Consider the following 25,185-nt stretch of genomic DNA (forward strand, 5'->3'; position numbering starts at 1 on the left):
GGACCTGATGCCATGATCTTAGTCTTCTGAATGCTGAGCTTTAAACCAACTTTTTCACTCTCCGCTTTCACTTTCATCAGGAGGCTCTTTAGTTCTTCTTCACTTTCTGCCATAAGGGTAGTGTCATCTGCACATCTGAGGTTATTGATATTTCTCCCAGCAAACTGGATTTCAGCTTGTGCTTCTTCCAGTCCAGCGTTTCTCATGATGTACTCTGCATATAAGTTAAATAAGCAGGGTGACAATATACATCCTTAACGTAGTCCTTTTCCTATTTGGAACCAGTCTGTTGTTCCATGTCCAGTTCTAACTGTTGCTTCCTGACCTCCATACAGGTTTCTCAGGAGGCAGGTCAGGTGCTCTGGTATTCCCATCTCTTTCAGAATTTTCCACAGTTTTTTGTGATCCACACAGTTAAAGGCTTTGGCATAGTCAATAAAGCAGAAATAGATGTTTTTCTGGAACTCTCTTGCTTTTTCGATGATCCAGCAGATGTTGGCAATTTGACCTCTGGTTCCTCTGTCTTTTTAAAACCAGTTTGAACATCTGGAAGTTCATGGTTTACGTATTGCTGAAGCCTGGCTTGGAGAATGTTGAGCATTACTTTACTAGCGTGTGAGATGAGTGCAATTGTGCTGGGTTCCTTAGGCCTAGGAATAGAGAAATGATGCTGAGGTCACTTGCACTGTGCAGGAAATCAATCCTTTAGCTACTAGGGAGAGCCCACACAGTCCTGCTCTGCTCCCATGTCTAGACTTCTGAGCAGCTGATTTCACATGTTTTGTTCTCATCACTTCCAAAGATCTCTGTTGTTGTTGTTTAGTCACTAAGTCATATCTGACTCTTTGCAACCCTATGGTCTGCAGCATGCCAGGCTTCCCTGTCCTTCACTATTTCCCATGGTTTGCTCAAACTCATCTCCATCAAGTCAGCGATACCATCCAACCATCTCATCCTCTGTCACCCCCTTCTCCTCCTGCCTTCAGTCTGTCCCAGAATCAGGGTCTTTTCCAATGAGTTGGCTCTTTGCATCAGGTGGCCAAAATATTGGAGCTTCAGCTTCAGCATCAGTCCTTCCACTGAGTATTCAGGGTTTCCTTTAGGATTGACTGGTTTGATCTCCTTGTTTCCAGGGAATCTCAAGAGTCTTCTCCAGCACCACAGTTGGAAAGCATCATTTCTTTAGGGCTCAATGTTCTTTATGGTCCAACACTCACATCTACACATGATTACTGGAAAATCATCCTAAGATCTAAAGGCATGTCAATAGGTCCTCTGAGTCAGAAGGAAATAAGCAATTTTAATTGGCACCTTGCCATGCAAACCTTAGGCAAGCCAAGTTCCCTGGGGTATCTCCTGGCATCTCTCAGCCATCTCGGTAATCATCGTTTCTGCAATGATAGTTTTTCATGCCTTTGAACAAGCCTCAAGAAAGCAGGATATCTACCCTAACAGATCATGTGCGAAGTCACTTCAGCCCTGTCTGACTCTCTGCAACGCTATGGACCATAGGCTGCCAGGCTCCTCTGTCCATGGATTCTCCTGGCAAGCATACTGGAGTGGGTTGCCATTTCCTCCTCCAGGGGATCTTCCCAACCCAGGGATTGAACCTGCATCTCCTGTGTTGGCAGGCAGAATTTTTTTGTTTTTATTTATTTTGTATTACTGAGCTACCAGGGAAGCCTATATCTCACATTATACTTATCTAAGAGTATGTATATACTTCATGATATTTATCAATATATTTATTTGGTATTTATCTTCTCTATTTATGGTGCTACTAGGGGTAGGATAAAGTTCTTTAAATGACAATTTATATAAATAAAATTATAATAGTTCTAACACAGCAGTTCCATGTAAGCTAATGGCATATCTGATACTAAACAACAATCCTGGGTTTCCATTGTTGCTCAGCTGGTAAAGAATCTGCCTGTGACACAGGAGACCTTGGTTTGATTCCTGGGTCAGGAAGATTCCCTGGAGAAGGAATAGGCTACCCATTTCAGTTTTCTTGGGCTTCCTTGGTGGCTCAGCCAGTGAAGAATCTGCCTGCGATGTGGGAGACCTGGGTTCAATCCCAGGGTTGGGAAGTTCTCCTAGAGGAGGGCATGGTAACCCACTCTAGTATTCTTGCCTGGAGAATGCCCATGGACAGAGGAGCCTGGTGAGCTACAGTCCATAGGGATGCAAAGAGTTGGACACAACTGAGCAACTAATACTTCGCTCAGAGAAAACAGACACGGAGGTTGAAACCAAAAGCAGAAATAAAGTGGGAGAGGTAGAATGATAATTTTGTTTCCTTTGAAATGGATGCCATTTTAATTAGTGAATCTCGTAGGAATAAGGTGAGGTCTGCTTCAGGCAGATCAGATACTTAAACCTCACACTGGTACAGATTTACCACTGGTGGAGCTTTGCCATGGAAGTCTCCCCTTAGCTTAGCTGCCTTGAGCTTGGTGTATAATGAAAGGTCACCCCAAATAACATACTTAATATTAAAGTCACCTTCCAGCGCTGGAACACAAAGGAAAAGAGGGGACGAGAGAAGAGAATCAATAGGGTAAATAAATATAAAAAATCAATATATTCACTGGTTCATTCACCCATCTTGTAAACTTGGTAGACCTGGTTTCAAGCTTGGATGTAGAGAGAAAACTGATTCCAAAGCAAAAGCAGTGCATGAGTCCAGCTGTATAAAGTACAAAGCAGGCAAGACTTCTCTATGCTTTTAGAAGGATTTGGTTCCTCTGTGGGAACAGTGACAAGAAAAAGGCACAAGAATGCATCTTGCAGTGCTGGGAGCTTTTCTGATTTATCTGGGTGCCGATTACACACGTCTGTTGGGTGTGTGAGCTTGTGCTCTTAACAATATACACACTTTACTGTGTGGATATCACACTTCAGTGCATAATTTAAAAACATGGGGACTTCTCTGATGGTCTGGTGGTTAAGAATCTGCCTTGTAATGCAGGGGACGCAGGTTTGATCCCTGGTCCTGGAAGATCCCACATGCTTCCAGGCAACTAGGCACAGGCCACAACTACTGAAGCGCTTGAGCCTGGGGGCCACAACTAGAGAGTCTGTGCATCACAATGAAGATTCTGCATGCTACAGCTAAGACCCAACACAGGCAAACAAATGTAAATAAAACTTAAAAATCTGTGTGGGGGACAAGAAAATCCAAATTGTTGAAAAGCTGAATAGAAATATGAATTGCTGTCTACACTTAGAAAAAAGCTAACTGAACCATGCCCTTAGCAGCGACTCAAGCAGCAGCAACAATGCTGGATTCAGATCATATGGTCTTATTATTCCCTTGCTGTGTGGTCTCCCAAAAGGCCCCTCACAGTGCGCTTGTGTCAAGCTGACTAGAGCTGTGAGACACTGTAACAGCAACTCTTCAGATGGATACTGGCACTTCTTTCATTTAACTTTGACATTGCAACTTGTTACCTACACACAGATGTGTGAGAAATGTTTGATATTATTCCATTGCTGCTGAATGATATTAGCAGCCTTAATAATTACACTGGAGGAGCAATACAAAAAAAAATCCTGGGGTGATTATCATTATTCAGGTTCTGTCAAGGTGAGAAAAAGGACAATAAAGACATGTTCAAGAATGAATTTTGCCCTTTGTTTTCCATCTTGATCATCCAGTTTTTCTTTAATACTAATTTTAAAAAAGAACAAAGTACAAAAGACTGTAGTAGGATCTGAGAATATAAATGGATAGAAGAGTGACACTCCACTCAGCATGAAGAGTCTTTTCAGGCTGAACTCAGAACATTCCTTCTCTCATTGCCTCCTTCTCACTCAGGTTAAGGAGATGCATAATCCTTTCACAAGTCTGGCAGAAGGGATAAACCACTCCACTTCTAACTTTCCCAAGAATCTAAATTTCAGTTTATTGTTTTTACATGGACAGCAGTCAAAGACAGTAAAAGAAAAACAAAAAATCAAACACCCTCTTATTATATTAAGAAGACATGTACCACATATCATTAATATCCATCCATACCATGCCTTGACCTAAAGTGTCAGGATCTTTTACAAGGAAGACACAACACTGATAGTCAATTCCCTAGATTCATATAATGAGAAAACAGCACACCATTGAGTGGGTATAAATATTTATCATTTTATACACTGTTTACATAGCCAAGGAGAAAGACGTTTCTATCACTACTCTCTGAAAGGCCAGAACTCCTTGGAATAGCTCCTCACAGACACCCACAGCATCCAGCAGACAATTTTCTATTTCTTAGGAAATTTTTGTTTTTAAAAAGCCAAGTATCCCTTGACCTGATCTTTTTTCGAGTTGTCATACTTGGAGAAACAGAAATAACATGGAAACCAGAGATGGGAACTGAGACTCCATGACTCCATGTGTTCCTAGGGGGCTTCCCTGGTGGCTCAGCTGGTAAAGAATCTGCCTGCAGTGCGGGAGACCTGGGTTCGATCCCTGGGTTGGGAAGATCCTCTAGAGAAGGGAAAGGCTACCCTCTCCAGTGTTCTGGCCTGGAGAATTCCATGGATACAGTCCATGGGGTCGCAAAGAGTCGGACACGACTGAGCGACTTTCACAGTGTACAGTGCATTCCTAGAACCAAAGAAATCCAACATGAGAAGCATAACTTTCCTGTTTCTCTGATATTAGTATATATATGAAAGGATGATGTGTACCTGATGGTGCCTAAGTTCACATATTTCCATGCTGAGCTACTTTGAAAGATACTATTTCATTATCTTCTCAGTCCTTATGGAAAATGCCTGGGGTTGAGCTAACCGGACTAGATTTGGTCAAATGTCTATCTGTGTATGAGAACAAAAGAAACCCTTCACAAACTGGCTATCCATACAGTGGTTATCCATACTGCCATCGGGGAGATGGTCCATTGCAAGAAAATAAACACATATGGGTTTGGCTGACATCATTCGGGTGCTCACTACAAGCCTGAAAGAAGAGTCTCCATAGATGGTTGTTGACTACCAGATTTTCACCCCTGTATTCATTTTTTTGTTTTGTTTTAGCATAGACTTTCAAAAAGCAGAAACAGGCATAACACTGGTATTGACAGCTTGGTGAACAGTGTCCATGAACACATTTTCAAAGACTAGAAATAGGAGAACCCATTTTGACCAGAAAAATGGAAAATGTAAAACTCCTCTGGGGCAGCATTTCCCAAAGACATCAACATCTGACAACATTTTAAGACAATTCCTATTTATAGTGTGATCACTGGACTCATACAAGCACATCCATTCATCTCTATATTAATGGATTTTTCCTATGATTTCTCCCATTGTTTTGCCTGTTAATGAATGAAGGATGTCTTTATGTAATGTTTCAGATATTACTGATAGAGCTTTGTGGTCAATATTTTGGTTAAATCAATTAAAATTTATAATAAAACTAAATACATTTTTATTGAAAGATGCATCGGATATACTCGTAGGTATTTCAACTGAATTAAAAACTTGTTTCTAAACAAAAATCTGTACATGAATGTTTATAGCAGTCATATTTATAATTACACAATGTTGGAAGCAATCAAATATACTTCAGTAGATGAAAGGATGAACAAGTTATGGTAACCCATACAAGGGAATACTATTTAGTATATACTGAGCGCTGAAGAATTGATGCTTCTGAGCTGTGGTCTTGGAGAAGACTCTTGAGAGTCCCTTGGACCACAAGGAGATCCAACCAGTCCATCCTAAAGGAGATCAGTCCTGAATATTCATTGGAAGGACTGATGCTGAAGTTGAAGCTCCAATACTTTGGCCACCTGATGCCAAGAGCTGACTCATTTGAAAAGACCCTGATGCTGGGAAAGATTGAAGGCAGGAGGAGAAGGGGATGATGGAGGATGAGATGGTTAGATGGCATCACCGACTCAACAGGCATGAGTTTGAGTAAATTCCAGGAGTTGGTGATGAACAGGGAGGCCTGGCGTGCTGCAGTCCCTGGGGTCACAAAGAGTCGGACACAACTGAACGACTGAATTGGACTGATATACTATTTTATTATATTTATAGGATATTTTAGAAAAGTCAAAGATATAAAGTCAATAGGGGGTTAGAGAATGAAGAAGTTAATAGGTAAAGCTCACAGCTTTCTTTAAGGCAGGAAAACTATTCCATCTGATACAGTAATGATGGTCATGTGTCACAATGAACTTATCAAAATCAATAGCGCATGCAAAATGTAATACATGTAGATTTTAAAAATGAGATGTGGAGTTTCCCACAATGGACTGCAAGCTATGACAAAATAATATAATTATATTACCACTGTATTTTAAAAACTCAAGTGTATAAATACATATCTCCACACATATTTGTTCTCCCTCTATCATCTGGGAGAGTCTAAAATCAAAGACAATTCAGCAGCAACAAGTGCAGTTAGCACACTTCACTTCTACTGACCCCAACAAAAGGAAGCAGGGCTCCTTGGAGATAGAGGTAATTCCAGAAGTGGGGCAATAAATATACAAGATGAGCCTGAAGCATCATGCACGTAAGCAGGTGGACTTCTCTGGTGGTGCAGAGGATAAGAATCTGCCTGCAATGCAGGAGACCCCGGTTTGATTTCTGGATCATGAAGATCTCCTGGAGAAGGAAAGGACAACCGACTCCAGTATTCTTGCCTGGAAAGTCCCATGGACAGAAGAGCCTGGCAAGCTACTATCCATGGGGTAGCAAGAGTCAGACGCAACTTAGTGACTAAACCACATTGATAATGTCACAAAATGTCAGTTTTCCTCGCCAACACTCTAACCCATTAGACAAATCTAAAACGAGGGAAATTCTACAAAAATACCTGACCAGTTCCCTCTACAAGTGTTAAAATGTAGTCTCAATATCCATTCATTAATTTTAACAAAGTTTACCACACTAATGTAAGATGTTAATATTGATAATAGTGAAAAGTTGGTGTGAAGGCATATGAGGACTGTATTATAATTTCACAACCTTTCCATTAATCTAAAACTCAAATTAAAAGTTACTTAAAGTGAAAAGAAGCTCCACACACTTAAGCATATGATTTTTTTATTTTTAAAAAACATCCCATAGCTGGGAACAGATGTTCGCTCCATATGTATCCAAAGATATGACCCTAAGTCAAGGCTTATACAGGGACATGATAATTCTAGAAGAGAGAACACTGGTATCCAATTTAACAAGTCTCTGGTTCTGGATTTTAATCCTAGCACCTCCTAATTAAGTTAATATGGCCACACTAAAACACATTAGTCTGCTAGGGCTGCCGTAACAAAACACTCCAGCCTAGGTGATTTCTACAATAGGAGTTAATTTTCATCCAGTCCTAGAGGCTGGGAGCCCCAGTTCAAGGCGCTGGCAGGGCTGATTTCTCCCGACGTCTCTCCTTGGCTTGCAGATGGCTGCTCTTCTCGTGTCTTGTCACACAGTGGTCCTTCTGTTCACATGTGCCCCTGGAGTCCTTGTGTCCAAATTCTTCTTCTGGTAAGGACACCAGTCAGACTGGACCAACGCCTGCCCATTTGTCCTCACTTAACTTTAATCACCTCTTCAAGGGCCTTACCTCCAAATACAATCTCATTTGAAGGTCCTGGGGGTTAGAGCTTCGGTACATTAATTTTGTGAAATAGAACTCAGCCCACAACACAAATAAATTTATATCTATATTTTTTCAGTAAAAATATGATAATAACATGCAACCAACAATATATATAATTTTATATAATACATAACGTGCAGTGAGAACACTAGACATATATAATGTTCTTTTCTAAAAATTTACACAGTGTTTTCCATAGGACCCAGCCTACAACAGAAGCTAAATAAAGTGTCTGTCATGGTTTTGTTCTTGATCAGTTTAGCTACACTAGGATTCTTTTTCTAGAATTCCCTTTCCTGTGTTTGTCCTGGTTAGGTTTGGCGTGAGCTTTTGCAGGCAGAAGTGGAGGAAGCAGACACAACATCAATGAAGGGTATTGGACACTGGGGCAGTGCATGCCTGACTCAGCAGGTTCTCAAGCACACCATGAGGACAGGGAGCAGAATCCAGCTCACAGCTCCTTCAGCAGCTCTAGGCTGTGCTCCTCCAGAATGTCCAAGTCCTGGCCAAGGTCCAGCCCTGTGACCAAGGACATCAGCTTCTCCTGCAGGAATATTGAGGTGGGAGTGCAAGGTACAGGCTCCTTTTGGATTCCAGTGTATCCCTGGTCTCTTCCACTTCACTTCCAGTTTTCCTTCCTGTCACCCAATGCAGAGACAAGAGTTTGTCTATCAATTTTATTGTTGTATATAGTCTAATCTCTAGAACAACTCCTCCATTACTCTGTGGACTGTTAGTCGCTCTGCATGCCTGATGTTGTTGTTCAGTCCCTAAGCTGTGTCTGACTCTTTGCAACCCCATGGACTGCAGCAGGCCAGGTTTTCCTGTCCTTCGCTAACTCCCAGAGTTTGCTTAAACTCATGTCCATTGAGTCAGTGATGCCATGCAACCATCTTCTCCTCTGTTGCCCCTTTTCCTCCTGCTCTCAAACTTTCCCAGCATCAGTGTCTTTTCCAGTGAGTCAGTTCTTGGCATCAGGTGGCCAAAGTATTGGAGCTTCAGCATCAGCTCTTTCAATGAATATCCGGGGTTGATTTCCTTTAGGATTGACTGGTTGGATCATGCTTGATGAGGAGCTCTTATTTTTACCCATCATAAGACTTCGAGTATATTTTAAGCTTGTGTGCCTCAGTGTTCTCTTTTAATAAATAAAAATAATAAAATTCACCTCATAAGGTTGTTGTTAGGATCAAATGAATATATATGAATAGTGTGTTTGGCATAAACTTTTAAATATTAACCCCTGTGTAATCCTAAAACAATTATTCATCATGCTAACCTTAAGTGACTAACGTTGCTTTGGATTTCAGAAAAAACACATATCAGCGTCTCAATACCTATTCCAGAGACCTTTATTTGGTGAATTTCCCCTCTCCTGCCCTTAGTGTATTTCTTGAACTCAAACCACTCTTGCGGCTTGCAAAGATTCATAATTGGTATATAAAGATGAAATCCAGGAAGTCTGACATGGTTATAAAGAGAAGACTCCTTGGTGTCATGTTCCCTGACAAAAAGAAAATGAATAAAGTCATCTTCAACACTGGCACAAATATGATTATACTGACTCTAAAGTCTTCTAGTACAGACACCAGACACAAGGAAGAAAGCCTTGTTCGCTTAGAATCAGACATGAATCTGAGACAATCCGTATGTTCCCACTTACAGCCTCATAATGTAACTATTCTTTTTTTTTCAGGGTATCTAATTATAATATCCAATACACACACACATGCAAACTTGCATTTCTTTCCTCCATACATCTACATACTTAGCTTTATCTTCAGTTCTTTTAACAGCTTGTATATCTTCTTTACCATTTTTTATCTGCAGTCATACTTCATTTTATTATGCTTCACAGATACTGCATTTATTTTTTTTACAAATTGGAGGTGTGTGGCAAACCTGTGTTGTCAGATGATGATTAGCTCAGCATTTTTTAGTAATTTTTTAGAAATTAAAGTGTGCACACATTTTTAGACATAATGCTATTGTGCACTTAATAAACTACAGTATAGCATAAACATGACTTTTATATACACTGGGAAACCAAAACATTTTGCAACTTGCTTTATTGTAGCAGTCTAGAACCCAACTGGCAATATCTCTGAGGCATGCCTGTATTGATCTATTTGCTTATCTACGCATGATTTAAATTTCATATTTTTCTCTATGTAACATTACTGATAAGAATAGGAAAAATGGCACATATCTCACATAATTGTGATAGCTAATCAACCAGAGAATAAAAGCAATTTGGGCCTAAAACTCAAATAGCAATTTTCCAAGTCCAGTGAATCCAGGAAGCACAATTATTAAGTCTACTATGCACAAATGTAAAAATCAAAGAAATAATATTAAAAAATGTTCAAACTCTAGGAACCCCTACCAGCTCTGAGAGGTAAGGAGGGCATGACATACACCAAAAAGATATTGACAAAGGTGTCCCACATTCATTTTCAGCCAAGACTTCAGGATTTCACAACTGCGTATTTCAAAGCTGCCCTGACAAGCAGTGCCTCCCTTTCTCCGACAGGCGAATGTGGGCAAAGGCTGAACTCTATATGCTTTTTCTCTCTAGCCCCTTTTAATTCATGATTTTCTGAAATGGGTATGTAACAAAAAGTTGCAACACTGTAGGTATTGATGCTAATTCACAGAGCTCTAGACACAAACATGGCTTGAATAACTTAAGAATGATTTGCCCTTTTGCCTCAAAAAATCAATAAATATGTTGAATCCTAAAATATCCATTCTTATTAACATATGAGGACAAAGAGATAGGATGAAACAGGATCATGGAACTGTCTGGGTAGAATTCCTCCTGCGTTTCTCAAACTTCCATCTGTAATACAATGTTTTTTGTTGTTGCTGAGTGTTTTGATTTTCCTTATAAGTGCAAGTTTACTGATATGAGAATACTTCTCAGTTTTTCAAGTACCAGAAGATTACTTGAATTGGAATCAGTATATGTCTTACCTTTTCAGAAGGGTTCAGGGTAGACTTGGATGAAGTATTATTCAGCATAGAAAATTTAACAACAGGGAAGCGGGTGTAATTTTCAGAGAGATTACCCAATGTATCCAGAAATAGAAAATCAAAACTCTGAGTAGATGGACTTCCCTGGTGGTCTGGTGGTTAAGAATAAGCCTGCCAATACAGGGGATTTGCGTTTGATCCCTTGTCCAGAAATAGTTGACATACCACAGGTCAGCTAAGCCCATGTGTTGCAAGTAGTGAGCCCATGAGCCACGACTAGTGAAGCCCGTGCACCCTAGAGTCCGTGCTCTCCAACAAAAGAAGCCGGTGCAATGAAGCGCCCACACACCACAACTACAGAGTAGCCCGCACTGGCCACAGCTAGAGAAGCCAGCACACAGCAATGAGGACCGAGCCCAGCCACAACCAATAAAATAAACAAACAATTAAAGCTTAAAGAATGTAAGCAGAAGACACATTTCTGAAGAGCTCAAAGAAACAATACTAGGATAATTAAGCTGAGTTTAATTTGATAATCAAATTGAGTTTTATTGTGAGTGAGCACAGAGGTAAAATGGAGGGAAAAAATAAAAGGAAAAAAACCAGAAAGTTAGCTTTAGCTACTGTTATGAACAGGCTGGGAATCCATTGTATAATTGAATACTGAGTGAATGACCTGGTTGATATGGACAGGTTGATCTCAATGCTGTCTCCACTCAGATACTGTAAATGCTGAGCCAAAGGTTTAATTTTAATCTTCTAAATCACCAATTCAAATTAAGAGATACTCATGAATGGGAGATACAGGTCTCTAAATTAATCCCATCCCACAGGGAATTCCACTCTGTTCACCAGTTGGGATGGAGTTAAGGACAGAGTGTTTCCAATAGGTTCAAGTTTCAGGTATTTATGGAATTATTGAAATATATTTTTATGTACTATTCTATTATATAGAACATCAGTGCACCAATATTACAACTTGTAAATTGAATGAGGTATTTATAAGATTCTCTTTTGATTTACACCATTCTGAAAAAGAATGTACTGCCTAATGATTGAGAATTCATCTTCTAGAAAGAATTCAAAGATGTCTGGTGTTTATATGAAATTCCTAAGTCAACAATCCAAATCTACAAGAAAAGACCATTGAAAACGTCCAGTTTATGTTGGCAATGAAACCCCGAAATGGAATTGGGTCTGGAGTTCCTAAGGCAGCCCTAAAATGAGTAGTTATATAATTTTAACTATTTTCAAAGTGACTCTAGAAGGTAGATTTCTATATGAGTTTAATAACTTCCCTAAGCTATCCTATAGGAGAAGGAAATGGCAGCCCACTCCAGTATTCTTGCCTGGAGAATCCCATGGACAGAGGAGCCTGGCAGGCTATAGTCCATGGGGTTGCAAGAGTCAGACACGACTTAGCAACTAAACCACCACCACAAGCTATCCTATCTGCATTCCCGTATTTGGGTTGATATTTAGCCCATAGAACATTAAAATTAAACATATCAGGATTATAAGTTGACCAAAAAATAGTAAGAATCCCATTAGGGACAGTACAATAAATTGATTGTATATTGTTATCACTTAATTGATTCGTAAAATGTCCCCTTACGGTTTAGAGAGCACAGAGGAGTAAGCATTAAAGCAAAATTTGATGGAAGGAGTTTTCTCTTCGCAGAAGGCTTTCAAATAAACCTTGTTTATATCCCCATCATTATACGCCAATCTTGTTCTTAGCCACCATATAGAAATAACAATGCCTTTTGGAAGACTAAGTGGTTTTAGGTACCTCTCACAGTTTATTGCCAGTAACTTTCCCATCTGTATACTCCAGTGATTTCTAAGCCATGGATCAATTAAGGAGACCTTTGGGAACCACCAAAATCTGCATACCAGAAATCACTGCTTTATTTTTATCGTAAGATACAAGAAAACATTCAGTCATTGTACCAACTGTCTATGCGGTCTCTGGGGTCGCAAAGTGTCGGACACGACTTAGCAACTGAACAACGTTAATAAATACAACTGAACAACAACTGCAAAGAACAATGCAGGTCCCTTCCTTCTGCAGAACAGAAACTACACAGTCCTCTCCCTTCTTGGAGTTTGGGAAGCACAGCTGTTACAGACACTGATACCAGGTAGAGCAGCTGGATTTCTTTGAAAAGTGTTTATTTCAATCTTCATGATTTCCCTCCCATGTTTTCCTAAAGAATTTCAATTTTGTTTGTCACTCTGAATCAAATAAGACAAAAACGATAATCAAATCCATCAAGATATGTTTTTCTCTTTCTCACTTTGCATCTCTCCTTTAAAACAGAGAAATGTTACCAACTCTTTTCAAAATCTAGCTGAAAGAGAGGAGGAAAACCACCACCTCTACATTATAAAAAAGATGTGTGTTAAGTTTAAGACAGTTTGTCAGTATGAACATCCTTTGATGTTTTAAGCTTCTGTAACATAAACTGCTTCTTTAATAATAAAAACATGAAAATGAGTTTCTAATTATTAATTGGGGAAACTTCTTTTTATGGGATGAAAATGTCTATCGGGCAGTGACAAGAATAACAAGCTAATGCATGTAAGCTACAGTCATCATAATTTTTAATTTGCTCTTTAGAAACTGCAAATTTGACTGTTTAGCTGCATGCTAAATTAACATGTGACCTAACATAGATTCAAAATTCTCTTCTCATTAGACATGTGTTTTTATAACTTTCATAGTATAAAATTACACAGTTTTGCAAGATACTTTTTAAAAATAGTTTCTGGGATCATATAAATGCCTGAATCTCCAAAAGGGCATAAAATATGAATTTATCAAATTCTTATATACTAATACTCTAAACAGTCTGATGTATGAAAATCATTTTACTTTCTTTAATTTGGTGTTGACCAATTAACTTTGATTTTTTTTCAGTAAATCTATTTTGAGCACAGGTTGGAGCCACTGCCGTAGGTCTGTTGTACCATAAATACAACTGAAATACACAAGAGAATAGAATTTGAGAGTATCATATAATTTCCTGCCTCCATTCCTGACTGCCTGCCATATAAACAGTTCATTCCAAAAGCCATTAAGTATGGCTGGGCGAGGTAAGAATTCACAGAAAGGCAGGAAGGTAGAAGTAGAGTGAAACAGCAATAAACATTTGTGTCAGGGAGTCAGGGGATGGGCAGAGCAGCAAATGAAAATCACTTACTACAGCAGTGAGGGGTGATGATAACACCAAATACATCAAGGGAAAAGAAATAGGGTTCTCACTGTTGGAGAAGAAGAAACAATTAGAATGAACCCTGTGGTGTTGCTTTGGCATTGGAGGTTTAGAGGTGAACTCATGGTAATGCATGTTGGGGGGGGAGGTCTAGATTTGATCCTTTTGCTATAAAAAGACTTTATTAGGACAACTGGAGACATCTGACTGAGGTCGGTGCATCCATTAGCAATGGTGTATCACTATTAATTTCCTAATTTTGAAGGTTGCATTGTGCTTGTGTAGAAAATCACCCATGTGGCAAAGACTGATTGAAGAATCTCACGGTGATGGGGTATCATCTCAGCAATGCACACTCTAAAAGTTAAGGAAACATTAATTTGGACTACAACTGCAACTTCTCTCTAAGATTAAATGTATTTCAGATTAAAGGTGATGAACAACACATAAGAAATGGACTGTATCTTACATGGGCCTCCCTCCAAAAGAGGATTTGAAGATATTTACCATAAAAAAAGGGCTTCCCAGGTGGTGCTAGCAGTAAAGAACCCACCTGCCAATGCAGGAGACAAGAGACACGGGTTTCATTCCTGGGTTGGGAAGATCTTCCTGGAGGAGGGCATGGCAACCCACTCTAATATTCTTGCCTGGGGAATCCCCATGAACAGAGGAGCTTGGCAGGCTACAGTCCAAGGGGTTGCAAAGAGTCAGACATGACTAAAGTGACTTAGCACACATACACACACCAAAAAAGAACAAAATTACAAAGAAAGACATACTACTAGTGGTAAGAGAAGACAGGAGAGGGAATAACACATAGAAGGGACAACACTAGAACTGTTCTCAAACGTCAACACTTTACCTTTGGCTGAGTCACTGTTTCAAGTAGAGTAAGTCCCCTCGCATATTATGTACTGACATCCATAACCTCTATAGTTATGAGCCTTTGCAAAGCAATGAGATTTTCCTTTCCAAAATAAATTTTACTAAGTAACCTCTGGACCTTTTGATTTTTTGATTAATATATTTTGATGGAGAGTGCATTCTCTTTTGCAGTCACCACCAGGAAATCCAAAGTCAATCCCCATTATTCTCTTTAGTTTTTACTTTAATATTAATAGCACTTCAGCCCCAGTTATTCACCAAATGGCTCTCAATTAATTTTACTGTGATTTGCATTTCTATGTGATATATTGTTCTTATATTTTTAACATGCTGATATTCCTATTTTAAAAACTGTATAAGATTTCACCCACACTTCTCTTTGTCCAACTCCTGTCCTCTTTGTCCAGCTTCTCAATTTAATTTGGAAAGTATGATAACCTAAAGAGCACTTCCACCTTGGAAAAACAGTAACTATTATTAATAGGCAACAGAATCATTAGGCAATGGAATCATAGAGCATATATAAATGAAGTTCTCTAGAGATATTATCAAAGTTTAGTATAGCATACTGGTTCAAACCTTGGAAAGAAGAGCCAGATATCTGGATTCAATCCCAGCTCTACCACTTAATATCTCAGTATGGATTATCTATTATTTTCCCCACTTTTCTGATTAAAAATAATGAATATAAAAGTTAATTTCAATACTAATGTTAAAAGACTGTTGTGAATATTGCATGCTTTTAACAGCACTGGGAATATAGCAACTTTTTAATACACATTGATCACCATTAGAGAAGCCTTGAATCTCAAAGAAAACTCAGAAAACCTCCAGTGCCATGTTTTATACAACTTTGCACTCAACAATGCAGTCATTCATTCCAGCTCAAGTCCTACTTGGCTTTCTCATCCATCCCTTTATCTCCTTTTTTACTAATATACCCTTTAGAATAAAATAGGGTTCATTCCAATGTGTGCAATTGTGAAACATACAGTTAAGGCTTCTTGAGCAACTTTCCATTGACTAAGGCATTCACAGGGCTTCCCTCATAATTCAGTTGGTAAAGAATCTGCCTGCAATGCAGAAGACCTCGGTTCAATCCCTGGGTTGGGAAGATCCACTGGAGAAGGAAACAGCTACCTACTTCAGTATTCTGGTCTGGAGAATTCCATGTACTGTATAGTCCATGGGGTCGCAGAGTCAGACATGACTGAGCGACTTTCACTTCACTTTCAAGGCATTCATATCATATACACAATTTACTGAATCATACTAGTATAAGCAGCTCGAAGATGGATGTTTGTAAAGAAACAAATATCAACTGAGCACCAACTCTATGGCTATGCCAAGTAATTCGAATATACTCATTGAATTTTTCCAAACATATTTTCTTAGGTAAGGATTCTTATGCACACTACACAGATAGAGGTGAGGTTTAGATGGGTTATATCACTAACAGGTAGAAAGCAGATTTGCAGACAAATTATTCGAGATTCTATTTCCAAGCTAAATACAGATTTCGTTTTACCTGAACCTAGGACTGGACACAAGAGATGAGGGTTTGATTCCTGGGTTGGGAGGATCCCTTGGAGTAGGAAATAGCAACCCACTCCAGTATTCTTGCCTGAAAAATTCCATGGACAGAGGATTCTGGTGGGCTACAGTCCATAGGGTAGCAAAGAGTCAGACGCAACTCAGCACAGGTGTGAACACACAATCAGGGTTTACAATCCCTCACTCCAATATCCAATAGCATAAAAATATTTAAAGTGTCTGGAACTTATCAAGTGTGGGCAAATTTTCATTGAAAAACCAACTTTAACCTTGCTAGCTTGGGATCCACAGTAAAAATCAGATAAGCTCACACATCGCTCTTTACACAGTATTGCTACAAAAGTGAATTCTCATCCAGTTCTGAAATAAACAGTAGAATATAAGAGAGCTCTGCCTCCAGTTTCCAAATAAGATATTTCTAAAATAATTTAGCTGCCATTTGGGCAAATATATATGTGTGTTTTGTCTTGACAGCCTGTCAACTGGCAGACAGTTCTGGAATATCACATTCATTTCAATATAATATTGGTAAATTTCTCAATTATAATTTTATTTTTCTCTCTCTGCAACAGTGAAATCCCCCAGTCCTTGCTGGCACTCTTCAGGGTGTTCAGGTGCTGGTGTTGGCATTTCTGCAGTAGCAAAGGAAGAAAAATGAAAGAAGGAAGGCAGGGAGGGAAGAGGCAGGCTGGAAGAGAACAGTGGTAATAGGGAGAGAGCAGAGATAGGAGCTGACCTTCATCCTGATATTCACCTTCATGAGAAATGAAGGGAATAATTCACACTTGACAATAAAATAGTGCAGCTGCCTCTTCCTCCTTTAACCAGAGAGGCTGGAGTCAAACAGAAACCAGACTCCCGATGCATAAAATCGATACAGAGGAAAAGTCCAAAGGTGATACAGGAACGAGATTAATAAAAATAATTTTATAAACCACAACTACCAATTATTGAACACTTATTTATTTTATGGCATGCTTTTACCTTGTATTTTATCATGTGATTCTCAAAAAAGGAAAGCAAGATAGAAGTTGTTATCTTCTCATTGTGGCTAAGGGATCAGCAACAGTTTCACCTCCTTGAATTTCAAAGTCAAGCAGATAATAAGGGATAGAACCAGGATTCAAAATTTCATCCATTTGGTTTCAAAACCCCCCTCTTTCGACCGCAGCATATTCCATTGGTTTTCAGCAGAGATGTAACAAGCTAAGCATTTTTAAAATAACTATGTTAAGTTAGTGTAGATTATTTCTTTTATAAAGAAATACTATACTATATTGTATACATAGTATAGTATTGAGCAGTACAAATATAGTATAAATACTAGACTATATTTATAAAGAAATGCTGTACTATATTGCTATAGTCTTATAAAGAAAAATCTTTCAGATAGAGGAACAACGTATAGGTTCACATACACATTGCATCATATAGCTAATAATATCTTTAAATTCCTTTCCTTAGCTGAAATTGACCATGAAGTTTGTATTTTATTTTTTCCCCTGAGCATATTTATCAGGGACATGACTCATATACACAAGAATGGAAGCCTCTGATACATCTACAATAAATAGGTATAGACTTGGCCATTAAAGAGGTAGAAATTATAATAATGAGGAAAAAAATAGCAGCTTTCTAAGGAAATGGCAACCCACTCCAGTGTTCTTGCCTGGAGAATCCCAGGGACAGGGGAGCCTGGTGGGCTGCCGCCTATGGGATCACACAGAGTCTGACACGACTGAAGCGACTTAGCAGCAACAGCAGTTGATCATTTATTCGTAATTAAGTATTCTGTATGTGGGGCTTCCAGGTGGCTCAGCAGTAAAGAATTAATCTGCCAATCCAGGAGATGTGGGTTCTCTCCCTGGATCAGGAAGATCCCCTGGAGAAGGAAATGGCAATCACTCCAGTATTCTTGCCTAGGAAACGTCATGGGCAGAGGAGCCTAGCAGGCTACAGTCCATGGGGTCATAAAGAATTGAACACAACTTGGCAATTAAACAACAACAATTCTCTATGTATTGTAAGTGGTAATAGTCCTTTAAAATCACCTTACATTAACAGAGAAAGACTCATAAACTTACAGATCAAATTTATGGTTGCTAGGGGGATGGAATAGTTTGGAAGTTTGGTGGACAGGGACACACTGCCATATTTAAGATGGATAACCAAAAAGGAACTGCCGTATAGCACATGGAACTCTGCTCAATGTTATGTGGCAGCCTGGAGGGGAGGGGAACTTGAGGGAGAATGGAAACACATGCACGCATGGCTGAGTCCCCTTCACTGTTCCACTTGAAACTATCACAACATTGTCAATCATCTATACCTCGATATACAATAAACAGTTTGTTTGTTTGTTTTTTAAAGATGGATTAGGCATCTCTGCCCTAAATAACTTGATGAAATGAGAAGCAACTAAAAAGAAAGAAAAAAAAAATATAGTATTTCTCAGCTCCTGTTTACCTGTCAGAATTTAAAAGAAGTATGAACATGAAGGTGTTTTTGATTGTTCGTGGGTTCCTTTCTGTTGTAGTAGTGATGGAAGAGAAATAACTTCCTGCTAGAAATCCCTAGAAGTTTCCCACAAACTTTTCCTAGAAAAAATGTCGTTTCAGCCTACCATAGTGGAGTGATTTGATTTTGATAAGAAGGGAAAAAAAGTACATAAAAGTAGGATTCTTCACACAAGAAATAGACAAAATAGGGTCTAGGTAGAAGAAATACACTGGTAAGATGTGAACACCTGAAGTCAATTCTGATTTGCTGCTGCAATAGGTACATCTACCAAAGTTAGTGTAGGTTAAAAAATAAGAGATCAAATGAAGCCAAACTATTTACCTAATTTGGGTTTTTGATTTGTATCTCTATTTGTGTGTGTGTGTGTGTGTTTTATCACATTATGTTCACCTACTTCTAATTCATGTGATTTTGCTGCATAGATTATATCTTTATAGGTTGCCTTAAATGCAGTTTGAAACAAACTAGGGTATCCATTCCATCCACTGTATGCTTAGGAATGACTTTGGTGATCTTGGGCCCTAGATCTTGCATTCTGTCTACTACTTTTGTCAGACAAGTAAGAACTCTAAAATTTCCTTTTATCCTGGTATAAAGTCCTGGGTCAGGAATTCCTGTATCAAGGCCAGAGTTTGGGGATGAAGTGAAGTGAAAAGTCACTCAGTCGTGTCAAACTCTTTGCAACCCATGGACTGTGGCCTGCCAGGCTCCTCCGCCCATGGAGTTCTCCAGGCCAGAACGCTGGAGTGGGTAACTGTTCCCTTTTCCAGGGAATCTTGCCAACCCAGGGATCAAACCCAGGTCTCCCGCACTGCAGGCGGATTCTCTACCATCTGAGCCAACAGGGAAGCCAGAGAATACTGGACTGGGTAGTCTATCCCTTCTCCAACAGATCTTTCCAACCCACGAATCGAACTGTTGTCTCCTGCATTCCAAGCAGATTCTTTACCAGCTGAACTACCAGATAACACTGATTTGGGGATAAATAAGCAAACACAAAAAAAGGGAAGGAAAAGGTAGAAAACCGTGTTTGGAATAACTGTTGTTCTGTAGAGTATAATGAATATTTCAATGGCTCACAAAAAGTGGGAGTGAGTCATTGGTGACAGCAGGGATTCTTTTAAAAGTTCAGTTCAAGTAAGATAAGCACAACACACAAGCCTCTAGTAGCTGATTTCCTAATCCACTCTAGACTCTACCCACCAGCTCAATGCAATAGCTGGCTGACTACAGACCTAGATGGTTTTCTATTTCTCTATGTGCTATATCTGCATGTGAATACACACAAACAAATAATTAAACATCAAGCAAATATCAATAGGATTAGTCTGGCATGTTGGAACAAATCTTGATAAATCCGCCTCAGTAACAATACTCGAACTGCAGGTCTATGAGAGGAATACAAATTCAGCCTATTGAAGTACTGTCGTGCAAGGAGAGAGATTTTAATAAAACTGCTTCGTCAGTTCCTATTACTCAGGGACTAAAGCTATTGAGCTGTGGAACTGAGGCCAAAAATGGGGATTTGGAAATGCAAATTAGAGATAAGATGGTAATAAATGTCTCTTATTCAGTCACACACTATCCCTAATGCCAAAAGCTATTTTAAAGATGATTCTTAATAGTTCGGTGAAAATGGAAGCATACATACCCAAAATGGACATCTCTGGCACGGTGGCATGATAGGGTCCGTTGAGAAACTCTGGGGCATTGTCGTTGATGTCTTGGACTTTAATAATAAATTCAGAAGGAGGCTCAAGAGGCTTATTTGTTTCCCAGTCCACTGCCTGAGCTGTTAGGGTGTACTCAGCTTTTTCCTCTCGGTCAAGTCTTTTTATAGCATGGATATCTCCTGTTACATCATTTATTTGAAAGATAGTCCCAGCTCCATCGCCTGACAGGATGTATTTGATTTTTTTGCTCCCAGGATCCAGGTCTGTGTGTAGCTAAAATGAAAGGGGACATTGGTTAGTGATGTGGCAATTTGCAAAGTATGTTTTGGCTACCTCATGTTCCAATATAAAGTTGTTTCTTTCTACATTGCTTATAACTTCATCAATTTCTGCCAACAGCAGCTGCACAGAGAGTCTGTGCAACCCTCTGTATATCAAGTATAATGAGAGTCAACAAATACGTTTGAATGCCTTTAAAAAATACTTTGGCCTGTTCAGTATAAATTGATACACATTTACAATGATAAAAATATTGAGCAGAAAACACTAAAATATGTGTTCCTTCAATTTATTCATATATTTACTTGCTTAGTATGAACTGATGTGCAACTAGAATGATAAAAAGATTGATCATAATACATGAAAATGTATGCATTCTTTTCGATTTGTTAATACGTTTAAAGTTATTATTATTATTTATTTTTATGGGCTACTATCTGTGTGCCAAAAACTGTGTGAATCACTTTTCATGTACTAATTCTTTTCATTTTTTCCAAAAGTCATTGAATTAGAATATTTCATATGAAACATAGGAAAAGGGAAGGTATATTGTAACATCTCCACAGATTCTTTTTGATGGAAACGAGTGCAGCGGGCCTAAAGTTCAACTCAGCTCTGGCTCCTGTATTCATAACGTGCCATAATTCTAACAATCTGATAGATGTTAAGACCTTCTGTTTGTGTAAGTTTGTTTTTTTTTTCCACTTTGATTTGTATAATTCTTCTAGCCCAGGAAGATTATTCCCATTTTACAAAGATGACTGAGAACAGATTATGGGAGCACATTTTCCAGAAATGAGACTTCTTTGAGAAATAAAAATTTTGCAGCAGGAATTCAGATCCATCTTCAATAATGGCAACAAATATTTACTGAACACCTACTCCGCCTAAAACATTTTGGTATGTACTGGGGAAAACAGAATCCCAAAATTTCATAGTTTATTCTTAGGAGGGAAACAAAAGTGTTCTGATATATGGTGCTTTTTCTTTATACTATATAGACTCCTATTAAAAAATAAAGCAAGAAAATGTATTTTTAATTTGCATTTTTAAAAGCAAAACTCATTGGATTATAGTTGTAAAATATTGCCTAAATGCACATATTTTCATATAAACACAATTATTTAAATGCCAGTATAATTAGTTCTTGGGCTTCCCTGGTGGCTCAGATGGTAAAGAATCCACCTGCAATGCAGGAGACCTGGATTCTATCCCTGGGTTGGGAAGACCCCTGGAGGAGGGCATAGCAACCCACTCCAGTATTCTTGCCTGGAGAATCCCCATGGACCGAGGAGCCTGGCGAGCTACAGTCCATGGGGTCACAAAGAGTTGGACACGACTGAGCAACTAAGCACACGTGCATAGTTAGTTCTTGCATCATGAGATTTTTAAATACCTGTTCCTTAAAATATATATATGTATAAATTGAAGGAAAAATTCTTGTGCAAAGAAACTCCTAGAAACTCAAAAGGCATTGCATTCTCTTGGGATCACTTTTTATTTGGAACAGATTTTATCACTTTCTTTGCCAATTTAAATTTTATTTAGCTCCTCAATAAATGAAAAGATTATACAAAAGACATAAAACAGCAATGATGCATCCAAATGCATCTAGATCGCCTATTTTACTTCTGAATATTTTAAAAAGTTAAAGCATAAGATTACATCAAATATTTATTGAACCTCAAATTGTATCCATTTCATTTATTGTACTAAACTTATTAACAAGAGGAAATGTTGAAATGCCGCTTTATCTTAATGAATGTGGGAATAAATTCATTAATGTGGTATTAATCCAAATTTATGATCATTTTAATTTATGTGCATTTTAATATTCTATTAGCATTTTTATTAAAAGAGAAAAATTTGAATAAAGCATGGTTCATGGATGTTCCCATTCATATACATGCATTCCTGAGACTCAGAATGTATTGACATGTGTCACTCTTGACCATCACAGTTTTGCTATCAAAAATTAAGTCATTCAAAATACTGTTATTATTTATGTTAGAACTTACTTGTGCCATATTTTCCATACATTTATCAATAGCCTCTGATTAGTAAATCATATCATATTCTTAGATTTTGATGGTCCTTTCTTTTGTATTTAGAAATAACTGGGGGAGAAGGGAACAGCATATGTTTTAAAAAAACAATAAGCTAAGTAAGACAGATCTCACTAACTACATGAACTGAAGAAATTAACACATTTATTTGAGCTTCAGTTACTTTGCCTCTAATATGGAGATAAGACACCTATTGTGCAGAACTGGTTTTATAATCTGAGATGATCTATTTGAAAAACAGAAAAATTAAATGTTAACTGTACAATAACTGAAGCTGTTTCTACTTCATAACATCCTCAACTATATACAACTAACTGAAAACATTACAGTAAAGCCTATCTATAAGCTGAGTGAAAAGCTCCCAAAATTCCATCCTGAGAAAATGGAGAAAAAAGCTCTTAGCAAACACTGTGTACTTTCTCTTTCTTCTGGAGAATTATTTTTAGCAAATCTCTGCAAAATCCAGAGCCCTCATGATCTTAAAAGGCAGAGCATTGTGTTTCTATATTCATTCCTTTCATCCGGTTATTAATATTCACACACACACACACACACACACTTGCACATGGCTCATTGAAGTAACCAACTTAACATTACAAATAAAGACCTGTGCGTGTGTAAGAATAGCAATTTACAGGGGGCAAATGTTCATAAGACTCCATATCTGGTCCTGAGAAATCAGAATACATGCTAATAAGCTGCTGCTCTCTTGGTTGGTCTCCATGTATCTGTTTAAACCTGCTCACTTCAGTGTATCAAGACTGTTCTGTCAACCCACCCCAGGACCTTCTCCGTGAGATCATGATGCCGAAGACATCCCAAAGTTTCACATCGTGCATCATCTGGAAGTGTGAGGACCATCTCTCCTAAGGGCTGCTTCTGCTAATTATACCAGGATAAGGGCCACATGCAAATTGGCTGCAGTGGTAAGATGTTGGCCTGGCTGTGGTACAAAGACCTCATCCATTCACTGGTTAATTATGCACCAAACATGATTATAAGCAACACAGACATGGTCTCTGCCCTCAAAGACCCACAGCTTTGTGGGAGATAACACACACGGGAAATATCTGTTATTGTTACTGTTACTATTACTGTCACACTACTGACTACTTATTATCTGGTAAACATCTTGCATCGACATATGTCATCTATTCTCACAGCCAACCAGAGACCATTCCTGCATTTCAACAATGAAATGACTGAAATCCAGAGATTTTTAGGGAACTTTTCCATAGAATTTACTATCAGCAAGTGGCAATCTCAACAGCATAAGGTTTAAAGTAAATCTCCTGGATTCAAATACATGCCCCAAGGCTCTGATACAGAAAGAAAGCTGGAGTGGTGGGGGGAAGTGGCGATGGAGTGCATAGGTTAAATTTATTTAACTCACAAAATGGAGTGTGGGGAACAGCAAAGGCCACTACAAAAAAGTAATGATTTGGGTTTCCCTGGTGTCTCAATGATAAAGAATCCACCTGCCAGTGCAGGAGTCACGTGTTCACACGCTGCTGAGCAGCCAAGCCCATAGCCACAACTACTGAGCCTGTGCTCTAAAGCCGGGAGCCACGACAGCTGAGCCCAGGCGTCTCAACTACCGAAGCCCGCACACCCTAGAGCCTGGGCTCCACACAAGAAGCCCCCACGATGAGAAGCCTGAGGGCCACAACTACAGAAAAGTCTATGCAGCAACGAAGACTCAGCACAGCCAAAAATAAATAAATGAGATTATTGTTTCAGCTCAGTTGGTAAAGCCCTGAGCCCTGATAGCTCAGTTGGTAAAGAATCCACCTCCAAAGCAGGAGACCCCGGTTCGATTCCTGGGTCAGGAAGATCCCCTGGAGAAGGGAAAGGCTACCCACTCCAGTATTCTGGCCTGGAGAATATTATTTTTAAAAAATAGTGGTTAAAATTTCAGATCGCAAAGCGGGAGGGGATACTCTCCAAGCACAGGTAAACGTATGGGTGAAGATCCGCAGATAAGTCACAGCATACTAAGTGAGAAAAGCTAAAGATGATTTACAGGGTCTGTGTACTGACTTTAGGAAAAAGAGAGGTAACAAGAAATAAGGATAGAAAGCCAGGAAGGGGTCAGATTATGTAGAGTTTTGAGAGCAAACTACAGAGTTCGGATCTGACTATAAAGGCAACAACAATCCATATTCACACAGTTTCAGTAAGAAGCCTGGCATCATAATAGTTTTGTTTTGGTAAATCACAGAGGTAGGAAGGCACCCATTAGCAAAAGGCTTAAAAGCAAAGGGAAAGAGGAAGTCAGAGGAAAACTTAGACATCAATTCACAAAGCTACCTCAATTTGGGATTCCAAGCTCAGCCCAGCACCCACGGGCTGTGTCACCCACAACCAGATGAAGCCCTGTAGTCACTCCCTGCAGCCGTGGCAAGGAG

General features: G+C 38.9%; 1 protein-coding gene across 1 annotated transcript in view; it reads right to left on the reverse strand.

Annotated features, from left to right (window-relative positions):
• The window catches only part of CDH8 (cadherin 8), a 395,389-nt gene that overhangs the window by 233,481 nt on the left and 136,723 nt on the right, over positions 1-25,185 (reverse strand). Inside the window, exon 3 of the mRNA XM_004015044.5 lies at positions 20,411-20,705. Within this exon, the coding sequence (XP_004015093.2) occupies positions 20,411-20,705 (295 nt within the window). The remainder of the gene's footprint in view (positions 1-20,410; positions 20,706-25,185) is intronic.

Source organism: Ovis aries, chromosome 14 (assembly GCF_016772045.2).
Source record: "Ovis aries strain OAR_USU_Benz2616 breed Rambouillet chromosome 14, ARS-UI_Ramb_v3.0, whole genome shotgun sequence".
NCBI lineage: Eukaryota > Metazoa > Chordata > Mammalia > Artiodactyla > Bovidae > Ovis > Ovis aries.